Source organism: Carassius gibelio, chromosome B16 (assembly GCF_023724105.1).
Source record: "Carassius gibelio isolate Cgi1373 ecotype wild population from Czech Republic chromosome B16, carGib1.2-hapl.c, whole genome shotgun sequence".
Taxonomy (NCBI): domain Eukaryota; kingdom Metazoa; phylum Chordata; class Actinopteri; order Cypriniformes; family Cyprinidae; genus Carassius; species Carassius gibelio.
This window is the reverse complement of record NC_068411.1, coordinates 13,283,057-13,310,927: the sequence shown is the minus strand read 5'-3', so window position 1 is coordinate 13,310,927 and position 27,871 is coordinate 13,283,057. Positions and strand designations below refer to the sequence as shown.

The 27,871-nt window shown below is 36.9% G+C and overlaps 1 protein-coding gene and 1 long non-coding RNA gene across 3 annotated transcripts in view; one reads left to right on the top strand and one right to left on the bottom strand.

Annotated features, from left to right (window-relative positions):
* Positions 1-3,546: 3,546 nt before the first annotated feature.
* Positions 3,547-27,871, bottom strand: part of LOC127974404 (uncharacterized) — a 35,962-nt gene continuing 11,637 nt past the window's right edge. Inside the window, exons 2-3 of the long non-coding RNA XR_008157288.1 lie at positions 11,522-11,689; positions 3,547-5,046 (exon numbers count right to left, since the gene is read on the bottom strand). This is a non-coding gene — a long non-coding RNA (uncharacterized LOC127974404). The remainder of the gene's footprint in view (positions 5,047-11,521; positions 11,690-27,871) is intronic.
* twist1b (twist family bHLH transcription factor 1b) lies at positions 13,693-15,327 on the top strand. 2 transcript variants are annotated; one of them, XM_052577637.1, is made up of 2 exons: positions 13,693-14,397; positions 14,841-15,327. In XM_052577637.1, exon 1 carries the CDS (start codon positions 13,858-13,860, stop codon positions 14,365-14,367), a length of 510 nt encoding a protein of 169 aa, XP_052433597.1. In that variant the 5' UTR covers positions 13,693-13,857; the 3' UTR covers positions 14,368-14,397; positions 14,841-15,327. The 2 variants fall into 2 exon arrangements, with proteins under 2 accessions (XP_052433597.1, XP_052433598.1); XM_052577638.1 differs by having other exon boundaries at positions 13,693-14,219; positions 14,841-15,318.

The window sequence follows — 27,871 nt, the reverse complement described above, 5'->3', positions numbered from 1 at the left end:
TGAATTTTAGAATTACAATATTGCGTGGAGCTGTTACTATATGACCTTATGTTGCATGTCAAAATAAAATATGTAATGTAATAATTAGGGTTGTGCCTGAAGCCGAATGCTTTATTCGGAATGGCACGGATAATGGATTAAAAAACGAATAACGCTCAAGGAATAATTCTGCCTGAGTACTCGGCTGAAGCTGACAGAGTCTGGTGTTTGCTAGATAACAGGTGAGCCAGGGCATCAGCGCCAGAAGTGAATGAATGTAAACTTTATGAGTGAAAAGATCGCAAATCAAACACCGCATTGTTGTCGCCTCTCTGTGCATCTCTCAGAAATCAGAGCGTTGCAAGTGTAATTTTACATATAATAATACATCATAGCTACACGTTATATTATTTGTATATATTTAAAAGGCAAATATTGAAAGCTTAGGCTACCATGATACGAATGAATGGAATAAGCACAGCGCGCTCACCAATCAAACAGCCGCGCTGCGCGTCTCAGTCTCTCAAAAACCAAATCAGTTCTCTCTCAAGAGTAGGCTAATGATCAGCTTCGATACGGATACATTGTCTACTTGTCCTACATGTATTTACCTTTTGCTGGTTTGCGTGGAACACACACATCTGTTTAGTGAAGTTCATTAACATAAGACTCGCTCAAAGTGTTCTGCGTAATGAAAATGTGTGCATTGAATGGATTCAGTCGTGTTCAAATGATCACTAAACGTTTGTCATGACATCTCTCTGCTTGCATGATAAATATTATTTTAGAAATTAATAATTATTTCAGTTTAACACGACATACTTGTTCAGTGATAACTACGAAAAAATATATAAAAAGTCATAACAGTCTTATCAAGTAGGCCTAACTGTACGATGTTGTATCCGAATGCAGATAGGAAAAATTTTGTGATTTTTACAGATACAAATACTGGCTGTTACATGAAAATGTAAATATGTAATGTCATATATAAAATTTACATATGTAATTGTTGCATAAGGCTATACATTAATACGCGTTTATTGATAAAAAAAGAGGCTATCTAGGTGTAGACGTAAATAAAACACAATCTAACAGGTAGAAAATTAAATTAGAAACATCTAAACTTTTCAGGTCGCAGTAAGTGCACCGCTGGTCATGCACATCCTTTCCCGGAACAATACTGAAAGCTAAGGCAAGATGAAGAAACGGATGATCATAGTTGTACAAGGATAGACATTTTTTAAATGAATCTATTAGCAGAGCTACTGCAAGTGATTTTAAGTGCTGGAATTCCATTTATTCTTTGCTGAAACTTCTGCGTCATCATGAAGAGCGGGTCATGGTTGCCCAGCAACAGCAGACGCCACTGGAGCGCAAGCGCAGGCTACAGTGCTTTGGAAATAAGGAGAGCAGCGCGCCTAGCGTTTTCCAGACGTTTTCAGTCGCGACATCATGCAAATGTGGTTTTGTTTTGAAGGAGAAATTTTTTATTTTATTTTTTTGCTGGACTCGGTCGAGACCAACTAGAAGACTTGGCGAGTCCAATGGCCAAGTCCGAGACAAGTCCGAGTGCAAATTCATCGAGTCCGAGACAAGTCCGAGACGACAGAAAAATGTCTCGAGTCCGGACTCGAGTCCAAGACCGGACTCGAGTACTACAGCCCTACAGCTGTCAGAGACAGAGCTGTGATGGCGTCAGTTTGCAATATGAAGAATCTGATATATGTTAAACCCCAAAAAGGTTCAAAGGTCAATATGATCAGTATCTGTTAACCCTGTAGGGGCTAACATATAAAATAATCGTTTTTTAATTGTACAGTTTATTCAATGTTCAGAAGAAATATTTTTCACAAAATCTGATGTTTTGTGTACAGTATAATATTTAATACACTAGGGTAGTATGGAGGACAGACAGCTCAGTTTTATTCAAAGGTTCAAACTGAGTAAAAAAGTGCATGTGGTGCAGCGGCTGATACTTATATGTCCAAAATATGAAAAAGGTGAAATTCTGATAGCTTGCAATGTAAACCAATGAGACCTTTATTACCGTATAGAATAAATTATACTTTTTTAGCATGTTGATAATTTAGAGGCCTTAGAAACGTGCACATCAAATATGATATATGCTTTATAGAGAGGAACAGCAAAGGTATACTTTTTATCTGTACATGTAACTGTGTGTGTGTGTGAGCGAGAGCTAGAGAGAGGAAATGATTACACCGACTGTTTTTTCTGGCCTGTCAGGAAGTTCCAGTGAAGCATACCACATACAACAGAGGCACTTCACTTACCATAAAGCTGTCATAAACCCTCGGATCCATATCCAGATCTCCTGTTCTAATAACCAGGCTATGTTCAAAGCGCCTACGAAAATCGCTAGTCAAGGATCTGGTACTGATTGACTACTAAATGACAAAAAGCAAACAATATTGAAGTCATAGTAGGAAAACCCCAAGCTGTTACGTAATAATCAAGGAGAAACATTCCGGTGAAAGGCTCTGCTCGCTGCTATTCGGAATTTACAATACAACAGCGACATCTGCCGGTAAAACGTGTCAGCAACTGCGTGGAGCTATGAATGCCTCACAGCAGCAGAAAGAAATCATACAGATATTAACAGGCGGTTTTCGAATGATATATTGACTTTAATAGCAGTCGAGTCGTTAAAGGAATTTCGGCTTTTAAAGAACTTTTAAAATTTCTGCTGAATTATTGTTTAGAAGTAAAGTAGCTAAATGTGTTGTTTTTCCACGTCCGACGTGCAACTTACATTATCGCCGTTAGCTAATGACAGTTATCTAAAAGATGTTAAAACAAAACATAAGGTTCCGTTATCTGTATGCTATGTGTACATCTGCAATAAAGTTATAAATAATTACAGTAGCCTTGTTGTCGTGCTTTATCGATACCACCCGGCCTAAACTAATCGCAATGAAAAGCTCGCCATGTTGCAAATGCTGCTTACAGTCGAACTTGTGTGCTTTTACCTTTTGTTTTGACCCCTTTCCCTCAAAAAATTGACTTTTAATAATGTTTCTGCTGCAGTTTTATATGATGAACTCATGATAGATAAGATATATATATTATTATTTTAATCTGCACATAAAACCTGCATTCTAATACTAGAAGAGAGGGTTTCTCAGAGGCAAACTTTCATATATGCTAATTTATAAGAAGAAGCAAATCATGCATTAAATTAAGGCATAAGAAGCGATACACTTCTGTATTTGTCAATCCATAAATTCCTCCTTGTTTTAAAACCGATCCTCATACTCCAGACAGGTGAAATGTCTCCTAGAGGGCGCTGTTCGCAGCCACTGTAACTCGAGCCCTGCTGCCCCTTTACTCTCTTCTTCCACTCTGTGTCTCTGAAGCTTGACAGCCCATGAACCATTCACAAATCATGGTCATGAACAGAAGCATTCCTTTGTCCTCTGGGTATATAGGGCTTCACTTGGTTCATTCCCATGATATATGCTGAGGGCAAGAAGTCGTTTAACACACAATTTATTCGTTTTCTGATTTATAACCCATGTAAAAGAAATATGGTCCCTGGCCAACTTCCCCTGTAGTCTTCGAATATACTTTAATATTTTTTGACTAATGATGTGAATAAGGAAGACAGTACAATAATTACACATAAGAAAACAAGTGCAAGGCTTGCCTTTTCTTGGATACTTTGATCATCCATAAACATATAAGCATATCCATATAACGTCTATGTTGTAGCTTTTATGTTTAATGCTCCTTTACACATAAAGGGTTTCATTTTGCTAATCAAAACGAGGCAAAATACTGAGCACAACAGTGATCACCCATATTTTTAGTGACCTTGGTCATTGAAAGTATTTTTTTCCATTACTCTTCTTCCTATGCATTTCATACACACACAAAAAAAAGTTTTAAAAGATAAAAAACTTTGATTGATGCATTGCATCTGATTGAGTCTAATCAGTGGTACAGGATAACATTTTGATGTATTATGATTTAATATAATAAGGTACAATAAAGTAGAATAAAAAAGAAAGTAAAATACAGTGTAATATATCTTAAGTTATATATATATATATATAATTTGAATACAGTACATGACATATAATATATAATAGCAGTTTAATAAAATTTCATATAATAAAAATTTGTCATTTTTTATTGCATATTATATTATATTGTTTGATGTTATATAATGCAATCACACTGACTCATGGCTTCTAGGATATATCTTCGCTTTCATGCCATCTTTCATGGGATGACTTTCTTGAAAGGTTTGTACATTATCATTAAAAAGCGATTTCTCTATAGAGAAAACGAATGGGATTTTCCGACTATTGCCCTCCATTGCCTACATCGCTCTAACCTTTGAAAGCTTCCCCCATTTTATCTTAGATAAACATAAACACGCCCTGTTCAGATGGAAAATGTTTTATGGATAGTTATCGGAGGACAACTTGCTCCGTTGTTTGTTTCTCTTCCTGGTCGCTTTCCACATTCGCTCGTCTGGATGAGCGGCGACCTTGTTCCACTGACTCATACGAGCAAAGATTTTGTGACTCACTGCTGGCGGTGTCTGAGGGATGAGCTGTGTAAATCATCTCTGTTCTTCTCCCCTCCCAGAGCCACTGAGAACTGGTAACCTGCACCAGTGGGATGTTCTCTCCATTACTGAGCATTAAACCACACGGCAGTCACAATATGAGTGAGTATTTGCAGGAAGCTAGTGGAGACAGGAAGTAGTCCTCTGTATCGTTTGCTGGCTCATCACTCTGGCAGAGGATCCATGGAAATTTAAATGTCGTCGTGTGGTTCATTTCAGAGGTGCCGCTGAGTTGATTTTGAGCACAGAAAGTTCTACTGACTGAAGTTCAAAAATAACTGTTGCCCTTGGCTATCACACTCTGTGGAGCTAAACTGATACATTACTGTAAAGTGCAGCTTTTGACCAATCAAAACAGATGGCTCTACCAGGTAGTGGCTTGTGTGGTGAGTGTTTTAGACGGAGAAGATGAAGGGAATTCTCTTGTGCCGGGTCACGCTGACGCTGTAGCAGCTGAGGTCTGCCAACCCCGCCTATAATGGAGAACACAGACACAGAGAAGTGCACTGAAGGATGTGGTCAGAGGGAGAAGAGGCTTAGCAAATATATTAATGACTCATTAATTGTCTGTAAATGTTAGAGGTGAATTCCCAAAGTACACCCCTTGGCACACTCCATCTGATCCTGGAGGGTTATTTATTTTTACTGATTAAGCGTGAGATCAGGAAATTTGGGAAATTCTGGGAAACCTTGTAATGAGGTTACCTATAGCTACATCACCATTAATGGTTATGTAATGCCATCTTTAGTGCATTATTTAGGCAAGAAAGAATCAGTATTCTTTTAAATCTAGTTCTACAGTAAAAGTTATTTATACAAGATGAAAACAAGATAAAAGCAATTCTATAAAATATTAAGACATATTTTCAGAGTCCCAATTCGCCTACTTATACTACGACCCAAAAGTATGTACTGTACTTTTTTTGTGAGGGAAAAGTACATACTTTTGAGTGTGTAGCAAAAGAGTATGCACGTTCTGGGACATACTTCGATGATGTCATGCAACGTGAACGACAACTTGGTTGCCTAGTTACGCACACCACAACTGTTAACGTTTCATTCATTCTTTATGTCCAATAAAATTGTATTTACTATTCCCATCTTTTTTTCTCATCGTTTTTTTTTCACAATACATTTTACAATGTGTTCTTCTACCAAGTTGAGGAGTGAAGAAGCGGGGTGGCGGCGTCGTAGAACCAAACGCAGGTCGTTTGTGAGGCGGCTGGTTCTGACGTTCATGTGCAATGTGTGTAATGAAATAAATATGTGCCGCTGCTGCATCCGGCTGCCATGTTTACATCACCGCAAAGCTCCTCCCTCCCGCACGCAATGGGTTGTGGGCAATATTAGCACTTAGAGTGTGCATTGATCTGCACTTCGAATTCTAACCGGAAATAGTAGACCATCCGGGCATCTTTGGAATACTCTTTTCAACATAATACGATTTGGGACGTACTTATTCTAGTTTCGCATACTATTTATGACGGATAGTATGCAAATTGGGACTCAACATATGTCTTTCAAATCATTTTAAGTTACCGAAAATACAAAAAAATAAGTACCAAAAATAAAAATACAAAAATTTAAATGCCTGTTAGACTACTTTTATAGATTACATGATTCAATATTATTCGCACAAAAGCAATACATTATTCTTAATTTATTGTTTTCCCCTAATTCCTTTCCAAAAAAGCCTGCTGTTTATATACATTCAGAAAGTCTTCTAGTTTTGTGTCCATTTCACACAAAGACCAGTCACCAGTAAGGTGGCTACACAGCACTTGACCACTGGATTTACAAAAATGATTTAACATTTAAGAAGTATTTCAGCACTTAATGAACTACTGATGAACACAACCATTTTTATTTGAATTATGATTCAGTGAGTTATTTAATCATGTGTACAAATAATGGTCACATGATATACAGGTAAACGTAAAATATTAAAGAAACACTCCACTATTTTTTAAAATAGGCTCGTTTTGCAACTCCCCTAGAGTTAAACAGTGTTTTACCGTTTTTCTAATCCATTTAGCCGATCTCTGGTTCTGGTAGCACTTTTAGCTTAGCTTAGGATAGATCATTGAATATGATTAGACCTTTAGCCTCTCGCTCAAAAATGACCAAAGAGTTTTTATATTTTTCCTATTTAAAATTTGACTCTTCTGTAGTTACATCATTTACTAAGACCGATGGAAAATGAAAAGTTGCGATTTTCTGGGCCGATATGGAAAGGAACTATAGTCTCATTCTGGCGTAATAATCAAGGAACTTTGCTGCAGTACCATGGGTTCAGCAGGCGCAATTATATTATGCAGCACCTAAAAATAGGCTACCGTTGGAAGTTAGCTGGGAACTATTTTCAGGCACTGCGTAATATCATTACACCAGCTGCACCCATGGTACGGCAGCAAAGTTCCTTAATTATCACGCTGGAATGAGAGTTTTAAAAAGCAAAAATATAGAAACTTTTTGGTCATTTTGAGCTAGATGCTAACGGTCTAATCAGATTCAATGATCTATGCTAAGCTAAGCTAAAAGTGCTACCGCCAGACCTGGAGATCGATTGAATGGATTCGAAAACGGTAAAATTAGTCTATTTTCAAAAATAGTGGAGTATCCCTTTAAATCTTTTTAGTGTTTATTTTTATGATTCTTATTCTGATTTTGATTTATTTTTTCATTTTTTAATTATTAACTTTTCATTAAACTCACGAAACCCCTGTGGTTCTTTTACAAACTCCATTTTTTTAAACTTGACGTAATGTTTAAAGCACTTCATGTTGTTATTCACGACAAATTTAATATATTTTCTTACTTTTTGTATTTTTATATCAATATTGTACATAAATATTGCTGTTCTACTTAAATCAATTTGTGATCTAAGTGTAATTAAAAAGTCGTCTGATTACCCAAAATGTAATGGATAACGTTACTATATATATATATATATATATATATATATTTTTTTTTTTTTTTTTTTTTTTTTTTGTCACATAATTTTGAATCAGTAATGGATTACAATTTGTAAGCAATCTACCTAGCTCTGATAAATAAACTGTTCCTTTAAGTACAAAAAATGTGGGCTTATGTCCATCTATATGTGTGTGTAAAAGCAGGTATTTGTATGTGCACCTGCAGTTCACGCCTATAACAGCCATCTGCTGGACATTAGAGAGGTGACGGCGGGTCGCTGTTTGTCTGTTCAGGAGACGACTGACTCTCAGCACAGTACACCAGGGGCTTGTGTTTAGTGGTGAACTATGGGAGAGGCTGAATGACTCACTTAGACAACAATAAAAAAGCCTGAATCATACATATACAGTTAGCAAAGAATGAAAATATTTACAACTTGTAGTATCTCCAAATGACACTTTTTTTCTTGTTTATTTTGTTTCTGGCAAAAGCATCACCAAATCCACTGTCTACTGAAAGAATGGTTACAATTCTAACTATTAGTTATTAGCATGTCCATTATTAACATTATGGGCTGGTTATTAGTGCTTATAAAGCACATATTTTGCATATCCTCCATCCCTAATCCTACCAAATGCCAAAACATAAAACTACCTTACTATTAATAAGCAGCAAATTAGAAGTTTATTGAGGGCAACTTTGTTTTCTGAAATACTTGCAAAACTAAAATATGTAGTTCAATTATGTGATGGAAATTACACATAAAACACCATAATTAAACACAAAACAGCATAGGCACACTAAATACAACCACAAAATCAATGCTAACAACTATAGTTTCAGTCCTCATAAGGCCCAGTCCCTTCTCTTTTTGAAAAAAAAAAAAAAATAGAGTATATATATACATGTCACTTACTTTTAATTAGTAAAATTAATTAATCAATCCATTATTTAAAAGATAAGATGCATTTGTGTAAATTTGCTTAAGGCCAAGTGATTTCACATTTAAGTAACAGTGACAAATCTATGGACTTGCGCTTGATGATTCTCCTTCCCTTGTTTAAAATATACAGTATCGCCGTGTACCAACGCTCTTCTACAGTGGCTGTAGTAGCATGTAAATTCTCTCCCTTTTATTGAGCCCCATCTCAGCGGAACCCTACAGATCTCAGGAGAAAGTGTCTATAAGTTCAAAGTGGCGTTTCCAGGAACCGTGGCCTGGAGATCACTCAGGAGGGGTGTAGCTTTCAGTGTCCTGCAGGGAAGGGCTGAAGGGTGGCGGAGTTCTCACTGCTCACTTTGCACCTCTTTCCTTGTGGACTTTCTCTCTCTCTCGCTGCCTGTTCCTCTCGCTCACCGTCTGTATCTCTCAAGCTGTTCGTCTCACTCTCACGATCTATTTGACTCCGTTTGCCTGTCTCACAAACTCTCCCACTCACACTGTCTGTCTTCATCACTCTGTCCGTCTGTCTGTCTGTCTCCTGAGATGAGATGAGAACTTCATAGTCGTGCTGTTAAGTCACTTTATTAAAGTTAAACAAACAAGCCGCCAGAAGCTCTGAGAGGTAACACGATATTCAGCCCCAATATCATGAATTCAGATTATTCTTTGGGCTAAAGTGAGTTTTCACCACACATTTCTGCCAGTGCATAATAAAGAAACTGTGGCTGTCTGCAGATGGTTCCAAGAAAAGCACTGTTCGGCATTGATTGTGTACTGACAGGCGGGAGTAGTTTCCTGGGAAAACTACGCCTGTAGGTGCGCTGAACAGTTGGTGTGATGGAAAAATTGTGACGGTGCAGACAAGAAGAGAGATATTGTTGTTGCTCCCACGCATTTTTGGAGATCTCTTGCTTATAAAAACCTCTGAAGAATTAATCGTCGGTGTAACGCGAGGCCTCGAAGCTGACAAAACCTAAAATATTCAGACGTCTGTGGCTCTAAGTACCCCACTTGAAACGAAAGGGTCACACAAATTTTAATACCTCAGACAACCAGTGCTTGACCCCAAACACAATCTCTCTTTCTATATCGCTCCCTCTCTTCCCCCAGCTGCAGAGTTGAGGAGTGTTGGTGGGAGGACGTTGCGGCCCAGCTTCCCTCGAGTGCAGGCTGCAGAGCCAGCGGGAGCATCCGTCCCCTTCCTCTGTTGTTTTTGGCACGGGACGCCCGTCCCCTCCCCTGCTTGTGCTCCCTCAGCCTACAACCCCCAACCTCTGCCTGTTACCCCAACGTCCCATACTCATCCCCACACACAGCTGTAGCACTCTAGGTGACCCCGAATGTCATCGCACACACACCAACAAACACGCATGCAGTAATATAACTCAAGCTCAAACAGATAGTCAAGAATGCTGAACTACAATAGTATGATGCACTGTTGGAGAAATTAACTAGTTGCGACTCTTTCCTGAGATTGTGGTAGCATGATCACAACGGCCGTCAACAATATGACTATGGTTTATGCATAACTCAATCATAATTCATGTGAAAGGATTGTAGTTCAACTACTGGAAATAACAGAAATCCATCAATTTTTTTTTAATGACATTTACTTGCAATATGTATCCTCCTTTAGACTATACAGTATATTTGGTTCATTCTCTGAAATATGAAACATGGCATCTGAGAACTACTCAGCAAACACAGAAACTACACCTGATGTTCCTGTTTGGTTATTTTTCGGGAACTAAAGAACATTTCGGGAACCTATAATTGTTAGCTGGGTACTTCACTATTATTGATCCCTCTTACATCATTCTCCATGTTTTCCTTATGCATTTATGCACATGCAGACTCGTAGAATGTACTATATGCTAGATTGCTTATACTAAAAATAAACTGTACTTTTAATCTCAGGTCGAGATGTTGTTTGCAAATGTTTCTTGGAACTATGCTATCAGGAAACGCAGAATTATTGAACTATGTTATTAAATGCATTGTGTGTGTGTTTGTGTGTGTGTGTGTGTGTGTGTGTGTGTGTAGGTGTAGGTGGTCTGGCAAGACATACTGAGTAATGATTTGGACTGGTATGGAGCGACTCTGTGTCCCCAGGAACATTAAAACAATGGAACAGTGTCTAATCTAAAAACATAAGGAGATCATGGACCTTTAACAGATTTGTTATATAATTTAATCAGTTTTACTGCAATTTCATTAAATAAATGCTAAACTTAAGCACTGATAAAATGGGAAATAACTTTAAATGACTTGACTATGTAAACAATGCTTTATGTGGATATGGTGTTTACAATATGTCTACAATGTAGGCAATACATCTCATGCTATATAATGATTTTACTGTATGAAGATACAAAAAACTCCACAGTGTTTTTTTGTGTAGCCTATCTTCAACTACAAGTTGATAATGAAAATGTTTATGAACAACCAGTCAGTATCAATGAGTAATAAGTTGGAAAATAAAGTACATAAAACATGAAATTAATAAAACAATTAATGAAACACACTACACATTTTCGAAACAATTATATGAAAGCCATCTGATTGCTGTTAGCATAAGCTACTGTAAGTGACTAATTTTTACTAGTAATGCTGGGTTTGCATTACTTGATTTTAGGCCTGATTTTTACTAACACAGAGACTTCTGAAGACCAGACAAAACCCCAAAATCTGAGTCAAGTGTGCAAGTAGAGTACAAATTTTGCAGTACATCAATTTCCAAATTATTTTTTTGTTGTAGTGCTGGTGATTACAAAGCTGTGCAGGATATATGTGTCATACTAAAAACACTTGGCTTCTTTTCACTCTTGGTCTCTTTTTCATCCTGACATTGTGAACATTTAATGTTATACATTGTATTTTAAAAAGCTCTGTCTATAAGTGATGTTTGCTTGATTGGCTCATGTCTCATAGCCCACCAAGAAGAATGCAAACTCACAACCACCATGTGCCACTTCTCTGCTGCTCATCCAGCCACATTCAGACCAGCACAGCCGTCCTCACTGAAAGCACTCATTCATAGTCCAGTCCTCAGATCCAGACAGGCTAGATCTGCATACATTCATCCTCACCTCTCTAATCTTCACCCATATCCTTTGTCTTTTGTGGGCCAGACAGGTCCTATCAAGAGCCGATATGATGTCTGGAGTCTGCCTCTCGTCATGACGTTAGTTCATTTGAGGTCCTGAATCTAATGAGAATAAACGTCTAACCCCCTCCAGCAAACAGTTCTCCAGTACCTGAAAAAAAAAGGAAAAAATGATGAAAATAGTATTTGCCCCACTGACTTTATTTAGATTTTTATGTCTTCGATCTTATTATCCTATAAGGTATCTATCTATCTCTTATTTTCAGCAGTCTATTGCTCAGAATATCCCACCTAGAAATTATTTATAGGCCTGTTTGTCCTTCCAAGTATATCATACAATGTAAGACGGTAAAGCAAATTGCAAGGAAATCCAGAGAAAGAGATATGTCCAAGCAGAACCCGCTAATGAGCCTTCAATATTTTGTTTCCCCTTCAAGAACGGTTGTTGATGAGGTAAGTAGTGAATACGAGAATAGTCCATCTACTAAGGCATACAGTAAATCATCGCTGCCTTGTTTCACCACTTGACAGGAGTGAAGGCCCAAAGAGACAAGACTGTTCCTCATACAGTGGAGCTAATAAGTGATAATGCAGTTATTGGAGCCCTCATGATGTGCTCTGGCTTTAGAGCAGTGCTGGATCTGTCCTTGCACTCTGTGCAGCGGGAGGAGCTGTAAAATATCAGATTCTTGGACTTCTCGATATTGGAGTCAGAGCGTGAATCATCATCACATACTTAGTGCGAGTCAAAATCCTCACTCACTCAGCAGTCCTGCACAGGGAAATCGATTATATGCCACGTGTGTGGTGTTAGATGTATAATGGGAATCCAGGATCTGTCTTTTAAGAGGCCCAAGGAGTTGAAACTGGGCTGCACAAACATTGGACTGAGCCGAACCAAAATCCCCTAACATGTTTATCAGTCCCCCGCCCTAGCTGCACAAATTGTGCAACAACCTTAAATTATGCAAGAAGTGAATACTGGACATTACCAAGATAATTGATGTTCCCTTGGTAGGGCTACAGCCCAAGTGTTATAGGGTTATCTACTGGTTGCTCAAAGAACTTCAGATAGCCTATAGTGTGCTGTACTCTGTAATGTTGTCCCTGGATAAAAACATGAAGCATCACAGGAGGGAAATGGGAGATTTTGTTTCTACTTTGTCTTGAGATTCTGCCTTAAAATGTGATGAATTGATTTTATTCTCAGGTGAAATGGGAAAAGTGTAAACTGTTGTATTGGATACCTCCCAGTCTTCCAGATCAGTCTGGATTTCTGATGGTTAATCCAAGTGTTATTATCTGATTTAGTCCACTGCCAGTTAAATTCAAGCACTTGTAACTCTAGGATTACGAATTTGGAATGAACGACCAGAATATCACGACCCCTGGTGGAGAACGTTTATCACTTCCCTTTATATAAACAAAACTGTACAATTAGAAATCTGTGCAGTCACAGTGGACTGTATTTTATTGATGTGTTAAAACTACATAGATTCTGATCATTTTCGCTTGACGTGTTTAGGTTGTATGCCTTGGTTTGGGTTTCAAAAGTGAAGGACTGTCACAATCGAGATAGATTATCTAATATGTAATTCATGTAAATTACTGAGTCTGAAACCCACTTATTTGAATCCTAAAATATTATATCGACTAAGATCTGATATTTTCAAACATACTTCTGCATGTATAATTTATAAGTGATTTCTAAACCCAAATCAAGCTGAACCTGGCAGACTATATTCAGGCATGTTATTAGATAGTGTTTCTCAGTGGATTTTTTTTATTTATTTATTGGGGGGGGGGGGGGGGTCGTTTCAGAGACCAAATGTTGTTGTGTTCATTCGTTCGTAAAAGAATATGTTCGTGTGATGAAACAACCACTAACCGAATTAAGTAAGTTATAATTACAAAGGAAATACCGAGTTGATTCTAAAACGCACTGACTGAACATTGTTTTAAAATCTAATCAAAGCACAACGAATCCTTTCATTTATTTGAGCGTGCAAACGCTATTTTTCTGCTCACCAAAGAACTGTCAGACTTGTCAAGGAAAATATCTCTAGTTTAAAAGAAAAGTTTCCCCCACCCTCCTTCTCGCGTCTTAAGCCTTCTTGGCCAATCGTCTCTCTTCTCACAAACACTTTAGCAGGCTATAAGAGCTCCCCAACTTTTCCTTCAACCCAACTCAAAGTTACTTGGAATCCCGGATACCTAGTTATTTCTCCGAGAACAAGCAACGCACACTTGGAATTGTATTTCACCCTCACGAGGGAATAACGCCTTGGATCGCACGCGCTTTCAGCAGACTTGAACGAGATGCCCGAAGAGCCCGCGCGAGACTCCTCCAGCTCCCCCGTGTCTCCCGTGGACAGCCTCAGCAACAGCGACGGAGAGCCCGACAGGCCACCGAAGAGGTGCGGAAGGAAAAGACGCTCGAGCAGGAAAAACGGGGAGGATTCCGATAGCTCGACCCTTGGGAAAAGGGGGAAAAAGTCTAGCAATAGCAGCAACAGCCCTCAGTCTTTTGAGGAGCTGCAGACGCAGCGCGTGATGGCGAACGTGCGCGAGAGGCAGAGGACGCAGTCCCTCAACGAAGCGTTTGCGGCTTTGCGCAAAATCATCCCCACTTTACCCTCCGACAAACTGAGCAAAATACAGACGCTAAAACTCGCCTCCAGGTACATCGATTTTCTCTGTCAGGTTCTACAGAGTGACGAGCTGGACTCCAAGATGGCAAGTTGTAGTTATGTTGCTCACGAGCGTTTGAGCTACGCGTTCTCAGTTTGGAGGATGGAGGGCGCATGGTCCATGTCTGCATCTCACTAGTGTGCAGGGAAACTTTTTTGTTTTCAAATGGTACGCTTTCACAATATCCCTCGTCTGTAATGATGTTGTTAACAACTACGTAAGATCTCTTAAAACATTGACTTCATTTTACGCGCTTGGTCACAAGTTGGAAAGCCAACAACTGTTGCATGTATTTCAGATCGTCTTGATTTGTTTACTATCTGCATGGCTATATTTTTACACACTGCCTTTCTGTGTAGATATAGCAATAACGCTAAATAAATAATCTAGTCTGGTCGAAATGTAGCTCAAGTCTATAAAAAGTTGGGGAGCTGTTAAACAGCTTTGGCATGTAACGCAACTGAATTGTTTACCAGCACGGCCTACTGTAGTACATTTTTTCCACAATCGATAACAATGATTTCCCCCCCTCTCAAAACAAACAGGTTACTGTAAATAATGTTTTTCCTATAGCAAACATTGTCCCGCCTAAATCATGCTGTTATTCGCAGGTGAAAGCCAAGAGCTGGGAAGACTCGAAGACCAATGCGCCGACACAATGCTAGATTCCTCCATAATCTTGGGGAAAACTGCAAATGTTCCAACAGAGGTCATGGCTAATATCGAGAGAAGGCCACGGACAGCGAATTGTTGCGCGTGCGCTGCATATGGACGTCCTCGCGAGTGTTATTATTGACGACGAATGTTGGAAATGTGTGCATATGCATGTTTTTCTGTTTTTTTGTTTTTTTAAGACTCAGTTGTGCATAGCTTTCTTGGAGAAAGTGAAATTGCATCACAAGGACTGTCGATGAGAAGATGGGGAATGAAGCCTCTAGTTCGAATCCTGTGCAAAAGGCAAAGTTTTAGTACAATTCTATTTATTTATTGATGACACCCTTTTTCAAATGAAGGCAAATGTATCCTGTGTCGAAATGCATTTTTTTTTGCTACTTTTGTAAATACATGTATATTTCTGTAATAAAGATGAAGAACTTTTTAAGAAATATATGTTAGTATCAAAATGTATTCACTTCATTTGTACGATTTTGGAAAACGATTTAGAAGGGAAAACTAACTACACGTTATTACCACTCGTTTAGTCTTATTATGAAGAATGATTTTAACAGTTACATTTAAAAAATAATAATAACACGAGTTGGTTGACATAGGCAGGAAATCAGAGACAAAAATACGTTCAGTGAAGTTGAAAAATAAATATACTATAGGCCTACATTTTGAGCTATAAGCAAGAAAACCATTGTTTTATTACTTTTAGTAAAAAAAATAAAATTAAAAAAATTAATAAAATAGTCTTTAACGATTGTATACGATTCTGACGGATTATCAAGTTTTATTCCGATAGGTCTGGCTAATTCCGATGTCTGTTTTAGTTGTTTGACGGAGTTATGGACGTATAGGTTCAACAATACGTACTCTCAGTTCAGTTCATGCAAGGGAAATAAAGGAAGCGGAAAAGAAAATAACTTTTTTATTCATGGCATGAACTCCAAAATTGTAAAGTCTTTTTTTTTTTTTTTTTTTTTTTTACAGTTGCACTAAATATCATCGTTTTTATTCAGCTAAAGCTTTCTAAATACACACGTGCGTCACGGGGTCAAATCCCTGGGGACTGCAATGGACTTACATCCAGAGGCTGCTCCAAAAATACTGTGTGCAGGGGAAAAAGACAGTAGGCCTACTGCTCAGTTTTTTTTTTTTTGTTTTTTTTTTTGCTATTGCCCAGTTTCATTGATTTTATAAAAATAAGTGCCATGCAATCTAAGTAGCCTATATCCATATAATTAATTATTTTTTAATTTATATTAACAAAAGCTTAAAATTCGTTTTTTGTCTTGCTATGACTGCGAAAGGCCTGTAGGATATTTTGCTACCTTATTGCCATTTAACCATATGTATATTACTGTCAGTTGCGTTTGATTTTATATGAAGTCTGGGAAAGTATTTTAGAATCATGGACTATTTGAAATAAAAGCACGTGCACGTTTGAAGGTGTGTAATTGGGTTTTGAGGCATGTGCGGAATTCCCAGATGTCTATGAAATTGAAGCTGCCTCCAGCAGGACATGGGAAGGTGGGGTGGATGAAGCTGGACTGAATGCTGAGCGACTATAATGTAAACCTAAATAAAAATCCCCGCGAGAAACATACAAACAAATTGCGTCAAGTTTTTAACGAATAATTCATTGTGGACAACTTTTCCAGTTGCTCTAATATTTGGTTTAAATAATAGCAAACACTTTTATTTTAACATAAACGTCATAAAGATCCCTGTGAACCTCAGGAGAAAACTGGACCAAAGTTTGAGCTCATTTCCACTTGTAAGGCATTTGGCAGATGGATGTTAGAGGCACACGAACGAAACTTATTTTGAACAGATGTTAGCATTTTAGAGTCACGTGAATTGAACAGATGTTCAGATGTTGAGGTCCGCCTTTAAATAGACTATACTGAAAATCTAAGAAACAAAGGTTCGTTGGCTTTTCTTGACGGGATAGAGCGCGTGGAGTGACGCTGGTTGTCCTCGGGAGACTCGAGGTCTATACGGTGAATTTAAGCTTTTTGCTCTAAATCACGGCCCGTAGGATCCAATGTCGAGAAGAACGCCCGTGGGAGTTTCCCTAATAAAGAAAACCGTGTAGAATTGCTGTTCTTACAGGTACTGTACATGATGGTGCTGCTTTTCCGACATCAATGTGCATCTGTTTAACGTTTGTTTGTTTGTTTTTACGTTCTGTCGAAACCGCAATGAGTGCGTGGCCTACTTAGTCTAGGTCAGAGAAAAAAATTGAATAATGAAACCTATAGTTTTAAACGGTAATATTGTGACATTTAACGGTTCAGGTAATTCTGAAAGTGTCGCATTTAATCACAGCTTACTTTTATTTTGACCTGGTAATGATTTTTGACTCGTAAAGCTGCTCTGATGTCAGTGTTAACTCCGTTTGCGTCCCTAAACCAGTTGTGTGCAGAAATTTTTTATCTGGTATTTTTTTTAAATACTATATAGCTACATATCTTTGAGGTCCCTTAGGTCATTTATTAATGTGGCATTTCGGCTATTAATTACTCGAGAGAAAAAAAAACTATACGAATGTTTTCGTGAGTTAGGCCTACCAGAGTTCTTAAAAATCTATTAAGTGTTTGAATTTACTTTCTTTGTCGCGTGTACTAAACACGATCAAAATCATTTTTAAAATATAGGCTTTAATAATTTGTCTGAAACACATAAAAAGTCAAACGAACTTTTTGTTGGGGGGTTAGTGAAGAAGGAAGTCAGCGCGAGCACTTGTTCATTTACACAGCTGGCTCGCATAGGCAGCTCAACAACTGCTGGCAATTCACTTTATGAAGGAAAATTATTTTCCACTAAAACGACAAGCAGATCTTCTGCTCCTGGAAACAGGTGCAACTCGCAGAAGTCGCTGCAACCGTTTTAAAATCACACGGAAAAGCCCTCGAAAAGATTGTTTACCGGATGCGCCAATAACAGGCCTATTCATCTCTCAGTAGAGTACTCTGCCTTCTATAGGTTACAAATAAAGATTGTGTGCATGTGTGGATTGTGATTTAGCGGAAGTGGGCAGTGCAGAAACATGGTTGCCTATACCTTTTTTTACTTCTTCAGATTTTTTAAATAATTATTCCCATTTGTAAAAGTTTATTCCCTCGATTTTCGGTATTGCAAGCCATTTTATATTTCTATGATTTTAGTATTCTATGTTGTGATTTTAAAATGAGTATAAACTCATGATCAGCAGCATGATTGTCACAATAATGAACTTTCATCTTTCAAATTTAATTTTTTAAGATCAAACATTTGTGTATATTATGCTTGTATTTCTAAAATAAAAGTGCTTTTGAAAAACCATCTGACATGCTTTAGTTTCTACATGAAACGCTTGGGCTCTTTAGACACAGGGACATTACTGTAGAGGGTAACATTAAGCGGTTATACTCTGGAGATGGTGCAGGGTTACAGTTCTGCTAAGGTCAAGCCTTGTTCCTGGGTAGAGCTAAGGTTATATAAAACAGATATTGTATAGGCCTACACCTTAAAACCCCTTAACATCTGATTTCCTATCCGAACAAAGAGAGTTATGATATTGACGACACAATTGAATTGCAATATACTGCTATAGCAATTTAAGAAATCTGATAATGAATCATGAAAGCAATCAAACTGCATGTTGTTTGTCAATTTAATAAATGTTGAAAAAAAGTTGAAAACGTTAACCTAAGAACTAAACAGCATCTGCTGTAAAAGAAGTCAAAATATGTAATACAGTAGCTAAATCTAATATCTAAAACCTAACTACTAGTTTGTAAATGATTATAGCTGTTAGAATTTTATGTATCTTCATTGCACATTATTGCTTTGTCTTTTCATTACAAAATGGCCTATACATAGTCTAAAATGAGAGAATGAAATTTTGGGAAAAACTCTTAGTATCACAGTGTAAGCTGTCATCTTTTAGCTTTTTGAAAAGATCAATTGTTGGAGCCTGATGGTAGTTAAATTACAGTTTGGTTGCATTAGGCTTAGTGGTGCAAGTGTTGCATTAAGAGTGACAGAGCATCAAAAGTCCCCTTTCAAACTCATTCAACAAAGAGAGCGCCGAACCCCCATGTTTACGGAATACTTAGCGCACGCCACCCAGGGAGCAGACAAGACACGCATCATGCTGCCGATAGGGGATACACAATGATGTCACACACAGGAAATGGCTGGAGAGACTTGGCACCTCACGGTGGTTGGCCCAGCATCCATTGGCTCAGGAGGGCTGCTGTGAAAATAAACAGGCAATCAGAACGCTGCACGAGAAGTACACAAATCCATTGTGGTGTTTCATGGATAATAAAGGCAGAGTTTTCACATCTAGAGTAGTGTTTATTTGTGCAATCTGCTTGTCCATAAATAGACTTGTCTTTTGCAGGACGGATAAACAGAGCGTGGAAGTTAAAGCGGTTTTTGTCCTGCTTTCAAACTTTCCAGTTAATGTTTAGTAATGTTTACTGGATGCTCATCTGAAAAAGAATAAGAAAAATTTGATCCGTAAACGGGCTTAAGAAATACATCTAGTATGACTGAACCTAAAATATGATTTTAAGCTACAATCATTTAAATAATCCTGTAATTATATATATATATATATATATATATATATATATGTAATATAATATATCTACCAAATACATTTAATTTAATGACTCAAGGAGTTTTCTTAAAAATGAACATTTTATTAACCCCATGCCTTTCCAAACTATATATACTGTATATACACACACACACACACACACATATATATATATATATATATACTGTATATTATTTTTTCTTCTGTCTCTCACACTTACACACACACACACACACACACACACTAGAGAGAGAGAGAGAGAGATTTGAAGAAGGTCTCAGTGATTTCTGTTCATACAGTGTACAGTGTAGGTTAATGGGGTCCAGAAAAGTTTGATCAAAGCTTTGATCAGCTCATGTACACTGTAAAAATGATTTTTCGAAGATTACTGAACATGTTTTACAAGAAAATATTATTTCAAGTCTCTTTACTTATAATTTATTGTTTAATTTAATGCGTTACTTGCAGTGTAATTTTACTTAGTTTTTAAATTTACTATAGCAATTCCTAAATAAATCGTTTCTACAGACATTTGAGTTTAAATATGGTGACATTTTTAAATATAAGCAGCATCAAAACAATAAAAATTAAATGATTAGACTTAACTAGTAATTAGACTTAATCTTTGGACCCCTGAATTTCTTTGTATGAACAAAACATTTAAAATGTAACATTTTTATGATCTCCATTTGTATTCCATGGCATGAGGGTGAGTATATTATTGTATATTATATAGTATATTATTGATTTACTCAAGTTCTGTCAATCCGCTATTGGTTTTTCAGTCAATCGGTACTTAAGTGACTACATTTTGTTCATGCTAAACAAAACACATCCAAAAGACAAAGATTCAGAAAATGAAATAAGCGGTTCATGTTGTATCACTTAACACCATATTGCTCCGGGAAACGCTTTTGTTCTTCTGTTTGGCAGTAAAATCCCCCATCTGGATCCAACCTGTTATGAAGGAGAATATCTAGTGACTATATAGAAAAAAATACTGCTATGCATAATACAACTAGCGGCTCTGGCACGAAAGTATGCTATTGTCAGGCAAAACGAAAAGAGAACTGAACGTCAGCTTTCATGAACGAGACGGACTCATTACAATAGCCAATTTTCTGACGGCCCTGTTAAATAATCCCAAGTGCTTTCGGACATCTTATAGCTTCCACAGAGCACTTCGTTAATATCCATAGATGTCAAATTAATACACTTTTCCAGAATCATTTAGTAGAGCAAAAAGGGAACTATTATGATTGGCTCGTCATTAAAGACCTCATGGTCTTTTAGCGTCAAATGTTCAGTACTAAGGAATCTTTCATACACTGAGAATTCGACAGTGTGTGACTGATGCTCTTAGCAGTCAAGCGGCCTACGTCACTTTCTCCGGCCCAGGGCCGATCACCCTAATGACACCCCCCACTCACCCTCCTATGGGGTCGGCTCCTGAACAGCTACCAAGCTTCACAGAGTCATTAACCTGCAGCCCACCGGAGCTCTCAAACACAGGCCTATTTTGACCACTCCATGAGGAAGATAAGTGATGTGTTGTTTCTTGGGCATTACAATGATTCCTCTTTTCCTTCCTTTGCTTGTCAGGAAGCGTAACTGGGGCTAACAACAGCCTTGAGGTTAAAACAGGAGGGTCATTATCATTTAACCTCTACATCCTAATCATGTTTTGGCAAAAAAAAAAAAAAAAAAAGCTAATCGTTTCATATTTCATGGTTTTATTTTGAAATTAGTTAAAAAGAGCTTTGTATTCTTATCTAAAGCTCAAGCAACATGAAACTTTCTTAAAATCTAAAAGACGCTAATAAAAATGAAATAGCAATCAAAAAGTGATGGCTGTATTTTTTATGAGTCTTATCTGGCCTTGTTAACATACCTACATGTCAGTTTTGTGTAAAAAAAAAAAAAAAGAAGTGATATCTGACATTGCTTTAGGTAAGTCTTAACATTAAACATAAAAATCATATAATGGTGATTTCATAGGGTGCAAATATTTTTAACTTTGCATGTTGGTAATACTTTTATCTCAGAATTTTAAACAGCATAAAGTCTTTTTCTATAAAGGTTGGTAGCATAAATGTGTGAAGCAAAGTGTCATATCTAATTGATATCTAATTTAAAAAACAAATAGGATTTCTTAGCATTTAGACATATAAAACTCAGTTTCATATTTAAAAGTTTAAACTGACTGTTTTTTTCCTGATGCTGTGGTTGTTCAGAGAGAATCAGACCATTCGTCAGCATCAGTTCTGATGAAGATGACTCAATCTCACTTAACTTTCAGTTCATTTCCCAGCAGGATGACTGTTATTATAATTCATATATGATTCAAAGGTATCACATTTCAGTCCATCTGATGTCGGTTCATAACATGAGATTCGATAATAACAGTTAGAACTTTCAAAAATTTGCGAAAGAAAAAAGTACAAAAACAAGATTAGTTGGAAAATAAGATTGGCGCCTTTTGCAACGTGACAACTTGTCCTGGCATTTATGAAATTCTGTTGTCCAGACAATAAAGACATTTGTTATTACGGAACAAAAATTCTGTGTACAGGTTTGAATCTTTGTTAACAAGAGATCGATTCAATGAAATCACTCCAAAGCAACAAATGCCAGAGCAGGAGTTAAGAACTGAAAATCTTTAACATGAATCAGTTCAGAGGAAAAAGAGCATGTTTTGTTGTGATCGGCACGCAGGGTGGTTCTGTTTCTTATTCTCAACAGACCTTTGATGTCGTTTCCCAAGAATCCTGCAATGACATTGGAATTTTGACTGCAGTTTGGTAATGTTGAGAGTCTGATTTTGTTACATATATAAGCCAGCCTAAAAGGGACTATTAATATTAGTAAGTTCTATATCTAAGGTCTGAGTGATCTCTACAGGGCACCTTGTTAGTTAATCTCACGTGTCTTTGTCGTAACGTGGAGGATGACATCAAGCACTGACTTAAGGGATTGGCGTCCCCAGGGTTCTGGCTCCAACCTGCAGAGAGGCAAACCAAGTCGCTTGTGACCTGGGTACTAAATCAAGTTCAAAGCATCCAGCGGCATGCTCGCAGGTTTAGTGTTACACATTCTCTGTTGGGATCTGGTCAGCCTGCCTTATGTTTGGTCAACCCCGGGGTTGCCCCTTTGACTCTTTCTCACAGCTTGGTGGAGTGACATTTCTACAGGCAGGAAATACTCGTTTGGAAGTTTAAGGACTATTTCAAATTCAATACAAGTAAAGCTCAATGAATAGCATTTGTGACAACATTGATTACCACAAAATAAAAAAGGTGAATGGGCCAATCTGTGAACATTTTTGCCACAAGATGGAAACAATAGTATAATATTGTAATAACATGACTTCATTGTGGGAAAAAAAAACCTTTTTCTGTGTAGTCTTCACCAAGTATGATTTAATTTGTAAAAAAAAAAAAAAAAAACGGTATAATGTAAAATGATTGTATAAAATTACGGTAAAATTTAAAATGATTGCTTTCTATTCTTATATTTTTTAAATGTAATTTCCTCGTGATGGAAAAATAGAATTTTCAGCAGCCATTATTCTTCAGTGTCACATGATCCTTCAAAGTCGAAATGCATTTCTGATGATTATCAATAGTGGAAACACACCCAGATCAAACCGGTTTCATTAAAGGTAGACTAACATCCACCAAATCACACATGCAGACTGTTTAACTTGTGTTATTCTTCAATTCAAAAAGCAAAAACCATCATAGTCACTTACGACACAGAAAAACATTAGATGGGGTCAAATGAAAATTCCTGTTTTCCACATTAGAGAGGTTTGGTTTTGGGAAGTCATTCATTAATTGGATTATAATTCTATATACCGTATTTTCCGGGCTATAAGTCACACTTTTTTCATAGTTTGGCTGGTCCTGAGACTTATAGTCAGGTGCAACTTATTTATCAAAATTAATTTGACATGAACCATGAGAAATGAATCAGAGAAAACATTACCATCTACATTGCTCCTGTAGTCTACAACTGAGCAGCATAGAGCGCCCTCTCGCGGCTGTAGACGGTAATGTTTTCTCTTGGTTCTTGGTTCTAAATAAATGCGACTTATAGTCAGGTGGCAAGGAAGTCGACCAGAAGTTGAAGTCGGCCGCGTGCCGCCATCTTGTAGCAGAACTTCACTTGCGTTAGCATCCCATTAACTTCCCATTCATTTTGGCGTCACTTTTGACAGGGAATAACTTTACATCTGCGGTGATTAAAGACTCCATTTGTACATTATTTATTTCTAAAGATACACGACAATGTATAAAGGGCTCCATTACCTTCTATGTTACATTATGGCCCCGTAGAAACAGTTTTTGTAAAAAATAGGCTAACGATTGCGTCATAACCACTCGACTCTCTGTCGCACAGTAGAGAAATTACCGTACAGACAGGAGGAGAAGCTCGCAGGCAATTAACTTAATATGGCGTACTGGCGTTACATTTTAAAATACTATACAAAATAATTAATCAGTATACTTACTCCTTCTCACTCACGCCAAAGAACTCCCCGCTCAAGCTCGCGTCTCTCCAAGATTAACGATGGAAGTTTGCACGCACAGCTACTAGAAGATTTACATCTGTCAGTTAGGTTGCTGACGTCATCAAGCTTAGTTTGAGTATGCGCATCAGAAACGGAAGTGCTAAAAAATGCTACAAATGGGCTCGCTGCAATGGGGTCGCTGTGTCCATTTCTTTTACTGTCTATGCTTATAGTCCAGTGCGACTTATATATGTTTTTTTCCTCATCATGACGTATTTTTGGACTGATGCGACTTATACTCAGGTGCGACTTATAGTCCGAAAAATATGGTACATCACCTTCAGCCACTGTCATTGCTCATGGACTAAAGTAGTTTTATACGTTACATGTTGATTGACCAAAAACCATCAGAAAACATATGGCTAGATATTAAGAAGACAATTTGTATGGATATTCGAATTTCAGATTTACCATTCTATATTCAGACAATCAAAAAACTCTGCTCTGTCAACCTGGTGAAAATGTCACCAAATCACAAACACTCCTTTTGCACCATCTAAATACACCCCCATTTGGAATAATCCAGATTATACAGTTAATAAAAAGCCATTTGACTTTACGTGGGCAGAACAGGGCATTACACAACTCCCAACACATCTTTCATATTAATAATCTGGCCTCATTTTCATATTTGTTCCAGAAATACAGCATCAGGTGAAAAGGTTTTTTGGAATATCTACAAATCAATCAATCTATCCAATCAAAAATCAACATTTGGACCAGGAATCTAGAACTTTCCCCTTTAATCTCAGAGTTAATTAATATGTTGTAAAAAAAAAAAAAAAAAAAACTACTCTCCAAAATATAATGAATAATATTAAAAACAGACAATGCATTTACCACATTCTACATGGAAATCAGAACTATCTTTTGCTCCTGATGCTGATTTCTGGACAAAAATCTAAAAAATAAATAAATAACTTGAAACTTATCAGTACCTGTATAAGGTACTCCACAGATTTAACTTAACTGGACAGAAATTGTTTACAACTGGATTCACTTCAGAAACATGTTCACAAAATAACCCAGACACATATTTTCACACCCTTTGGTATTGTACCCCAATTAAAACATTTTGGGAAAAGATCATTGAATCATGATCCATCACTATGGGATGTCACATCCAAATTTCTCCATCACCTTGTTTACTAAGCAATATATCCATAATCAATTTAGACAATATAAAGCATTAGTTACTCCTAGTGGTGCTAGTTGACGCCAAGAAAACTATCCTCATGACCTGGAAATCAAGAAATTCCATACAATGAAACAATGAAAAGTCTACACAGTTCATCTCATAGTAAAACAGTAGATTTACACCTCTTCGGGTCTGGTGTGTTGTGTAATGTTGGCTCTCAGTATATATATTTTTGTTTGTCCAAGTGATTCTATATTTAGCACATGTAAATATTATCACTTTCTTTTACTTAACCTATGTTTTGTATTTATATGTTAGATGTTTGGTCCATTGGATTCTGTGTTTGGCACATGTAAACACTGTCACATTCTTTACTGGCATTAAAAAAAATGCAAACAGTTGTGCTGTTTCATATATTCGTGGAAACTGATATTTTGAGGAACAGAAATAGCATTTATTTGAAATATAAATATTTAGAAGCATTCATTTATGAATGTCTTTACTGTCACTGTGAAACAATTTAATTATTCATTGCTTAAAAGAATCAACAAAAATTTGTTTTTTTTAAGTTTTAACAATAAATTCATGTGAGTGCTTTTATGAAATTATAAGTGTCAATTGATTTCAACCTTTGTTAACCTTGATTCAATATTACAGAAAATTTTAAGAAAAGAGCAATTTATTTTTGGTGGTAATCAATGCTATGCCACAAACTGCATCGAACCTGTAATATTCCATAAACTATTCCATTATTAATCATCTTGAATATTTAAATGCATACACATTAAAACTACAGTCTGTGAATGTACACTCTTAAAAAGAAAAGTTCTTTATGAGCATTAATGGTTTCACTAAGAAACTAAAAGGTTTTTCACGAAAAGGTTATATTGGGAACCCAAAATGGTTCTTCTATGGAATCACTATGAAAACACCCTTTTTGGAACCAATATTTTTTTTTTTATGTAGAGTGATGAAAGGTTGTTGATCACAGTGTTGTCAACGCATGAACAGTCCTCAAAAATTTTCAGAATTGCATAACTGACTGAGAACAAAGCAGATGCATTAGGTCAACAGCAGCTCATTACGACTTTGTGCCTGAAATCAACATGTTAAATCTGCCTGAAAGCCTAACTATTTTTCGACTGCACATACCACATGTCTGATAAGATAAAACTATGCTGTGGGGAAACTGGGTAGAAGAGGCATGGCAGAACGTAACGCTGTTTTGAAGCTCAACTGTCTGGCACCATTGATCGTGTTGATTAGCCTGACCCAAGAATGTGGACATTCACGTAAAGTGTGGTCTGCGCCCCAGTGTGGAGCGATCTGAACTGCGCAGTGGCATGGGACAGTAATTACTGCCTTTCCCTGCGACACACCACATTAACTCTTCATGGGCTGTGGATGAGTGCAAACTACCAGCCTTGAAGGAAAACTCCATTCCAATACGCCATTCCATCCTCCTTCCTTTAAAGCTGCATGACGTGCACAAGGATTGATTGAAGAGTTATATTTAAATCACGAGCTTAGATTGGAAAGATATATAAAGAAAGCATTGATTTCAGAGAATAAAGCATATATTGCACAATGATAATTATGTAGCAGTTAAGATTTTAAGATAAATATGTACTTCAGTGCTAAGCCAAAAAAATCATAACAATCAGGCAGTTAATGGGTAAGATTTTACAACATCATTATTTAAATATATATATATATATATATATATATATATATATATATATATATATATATATATAAAATGCGGGTTTTTTCGTTTTTTTTTTATTATTATTATAAATCGAGAAATTTCATGAACTATTTATTCAAAATTATTAAGTTTTGGGGGAGTTGCACCACATGACATTACAACCTGGACTAAGCTTGCCTGAAAAGATCGAATTATCGTATTTTTTAAAGAGACGTATTGATGTCGACAGTCTTAAGGATCTGCAGGTGTTCTCTTTATGATATAATTTCCTGTTTTCTTTTCCATGTTTCTGCATGTTGATTGAACAATTTGATTTTACGAACAAGAATTTGAATAAGCAGTAACTCAGTTTTGTTAATTTTGCTCTAAGATAGAACAATAAAAGTTTAAGCCAATGTTTAAGAATTTATCTTTTTATTCTGATATAAAGACCTATACATTTTTTTAAATATTTTAATATAAAATAATATACAAACAACATTTAATAAATTAAACCTTAAGCTTTTTTTTTTTTATTTAATTCTATTAATGAAGCATTTTTTTATTCTGATATCAAAACGGTCTCAGTATACCATGATATTTTCAGTTTATGTCCTCCAAAAATAACAAATGTTTTTTTTTTTAATTCATTTTGGAATTGTTTAACAGATATGACAAAATAATGAGTGCCACATCTACAATAGTTGTGTTTAGTGAACGTTTTGCTCCGCAGTTTCATTCTCCACCCACACATCCATGCTACAACTTCCACCTGAGGAAGGAAAAAAAAAAACCTTGGACTACATCCACTTCATTCCCATGAACCTCTGCATCTTTTAAAAGTAGTTGCCTGATCACAATCAAGCGTTTTGGACAAGTACAGTTGCTTTTGCTTCTGTGACGGATGCGATTTGGCAATGGCAGCTTTCAAAATCTCAGATTAAACGGGGGTGACCTTTGACACCGGGCCCAAAACCACGCAAATGC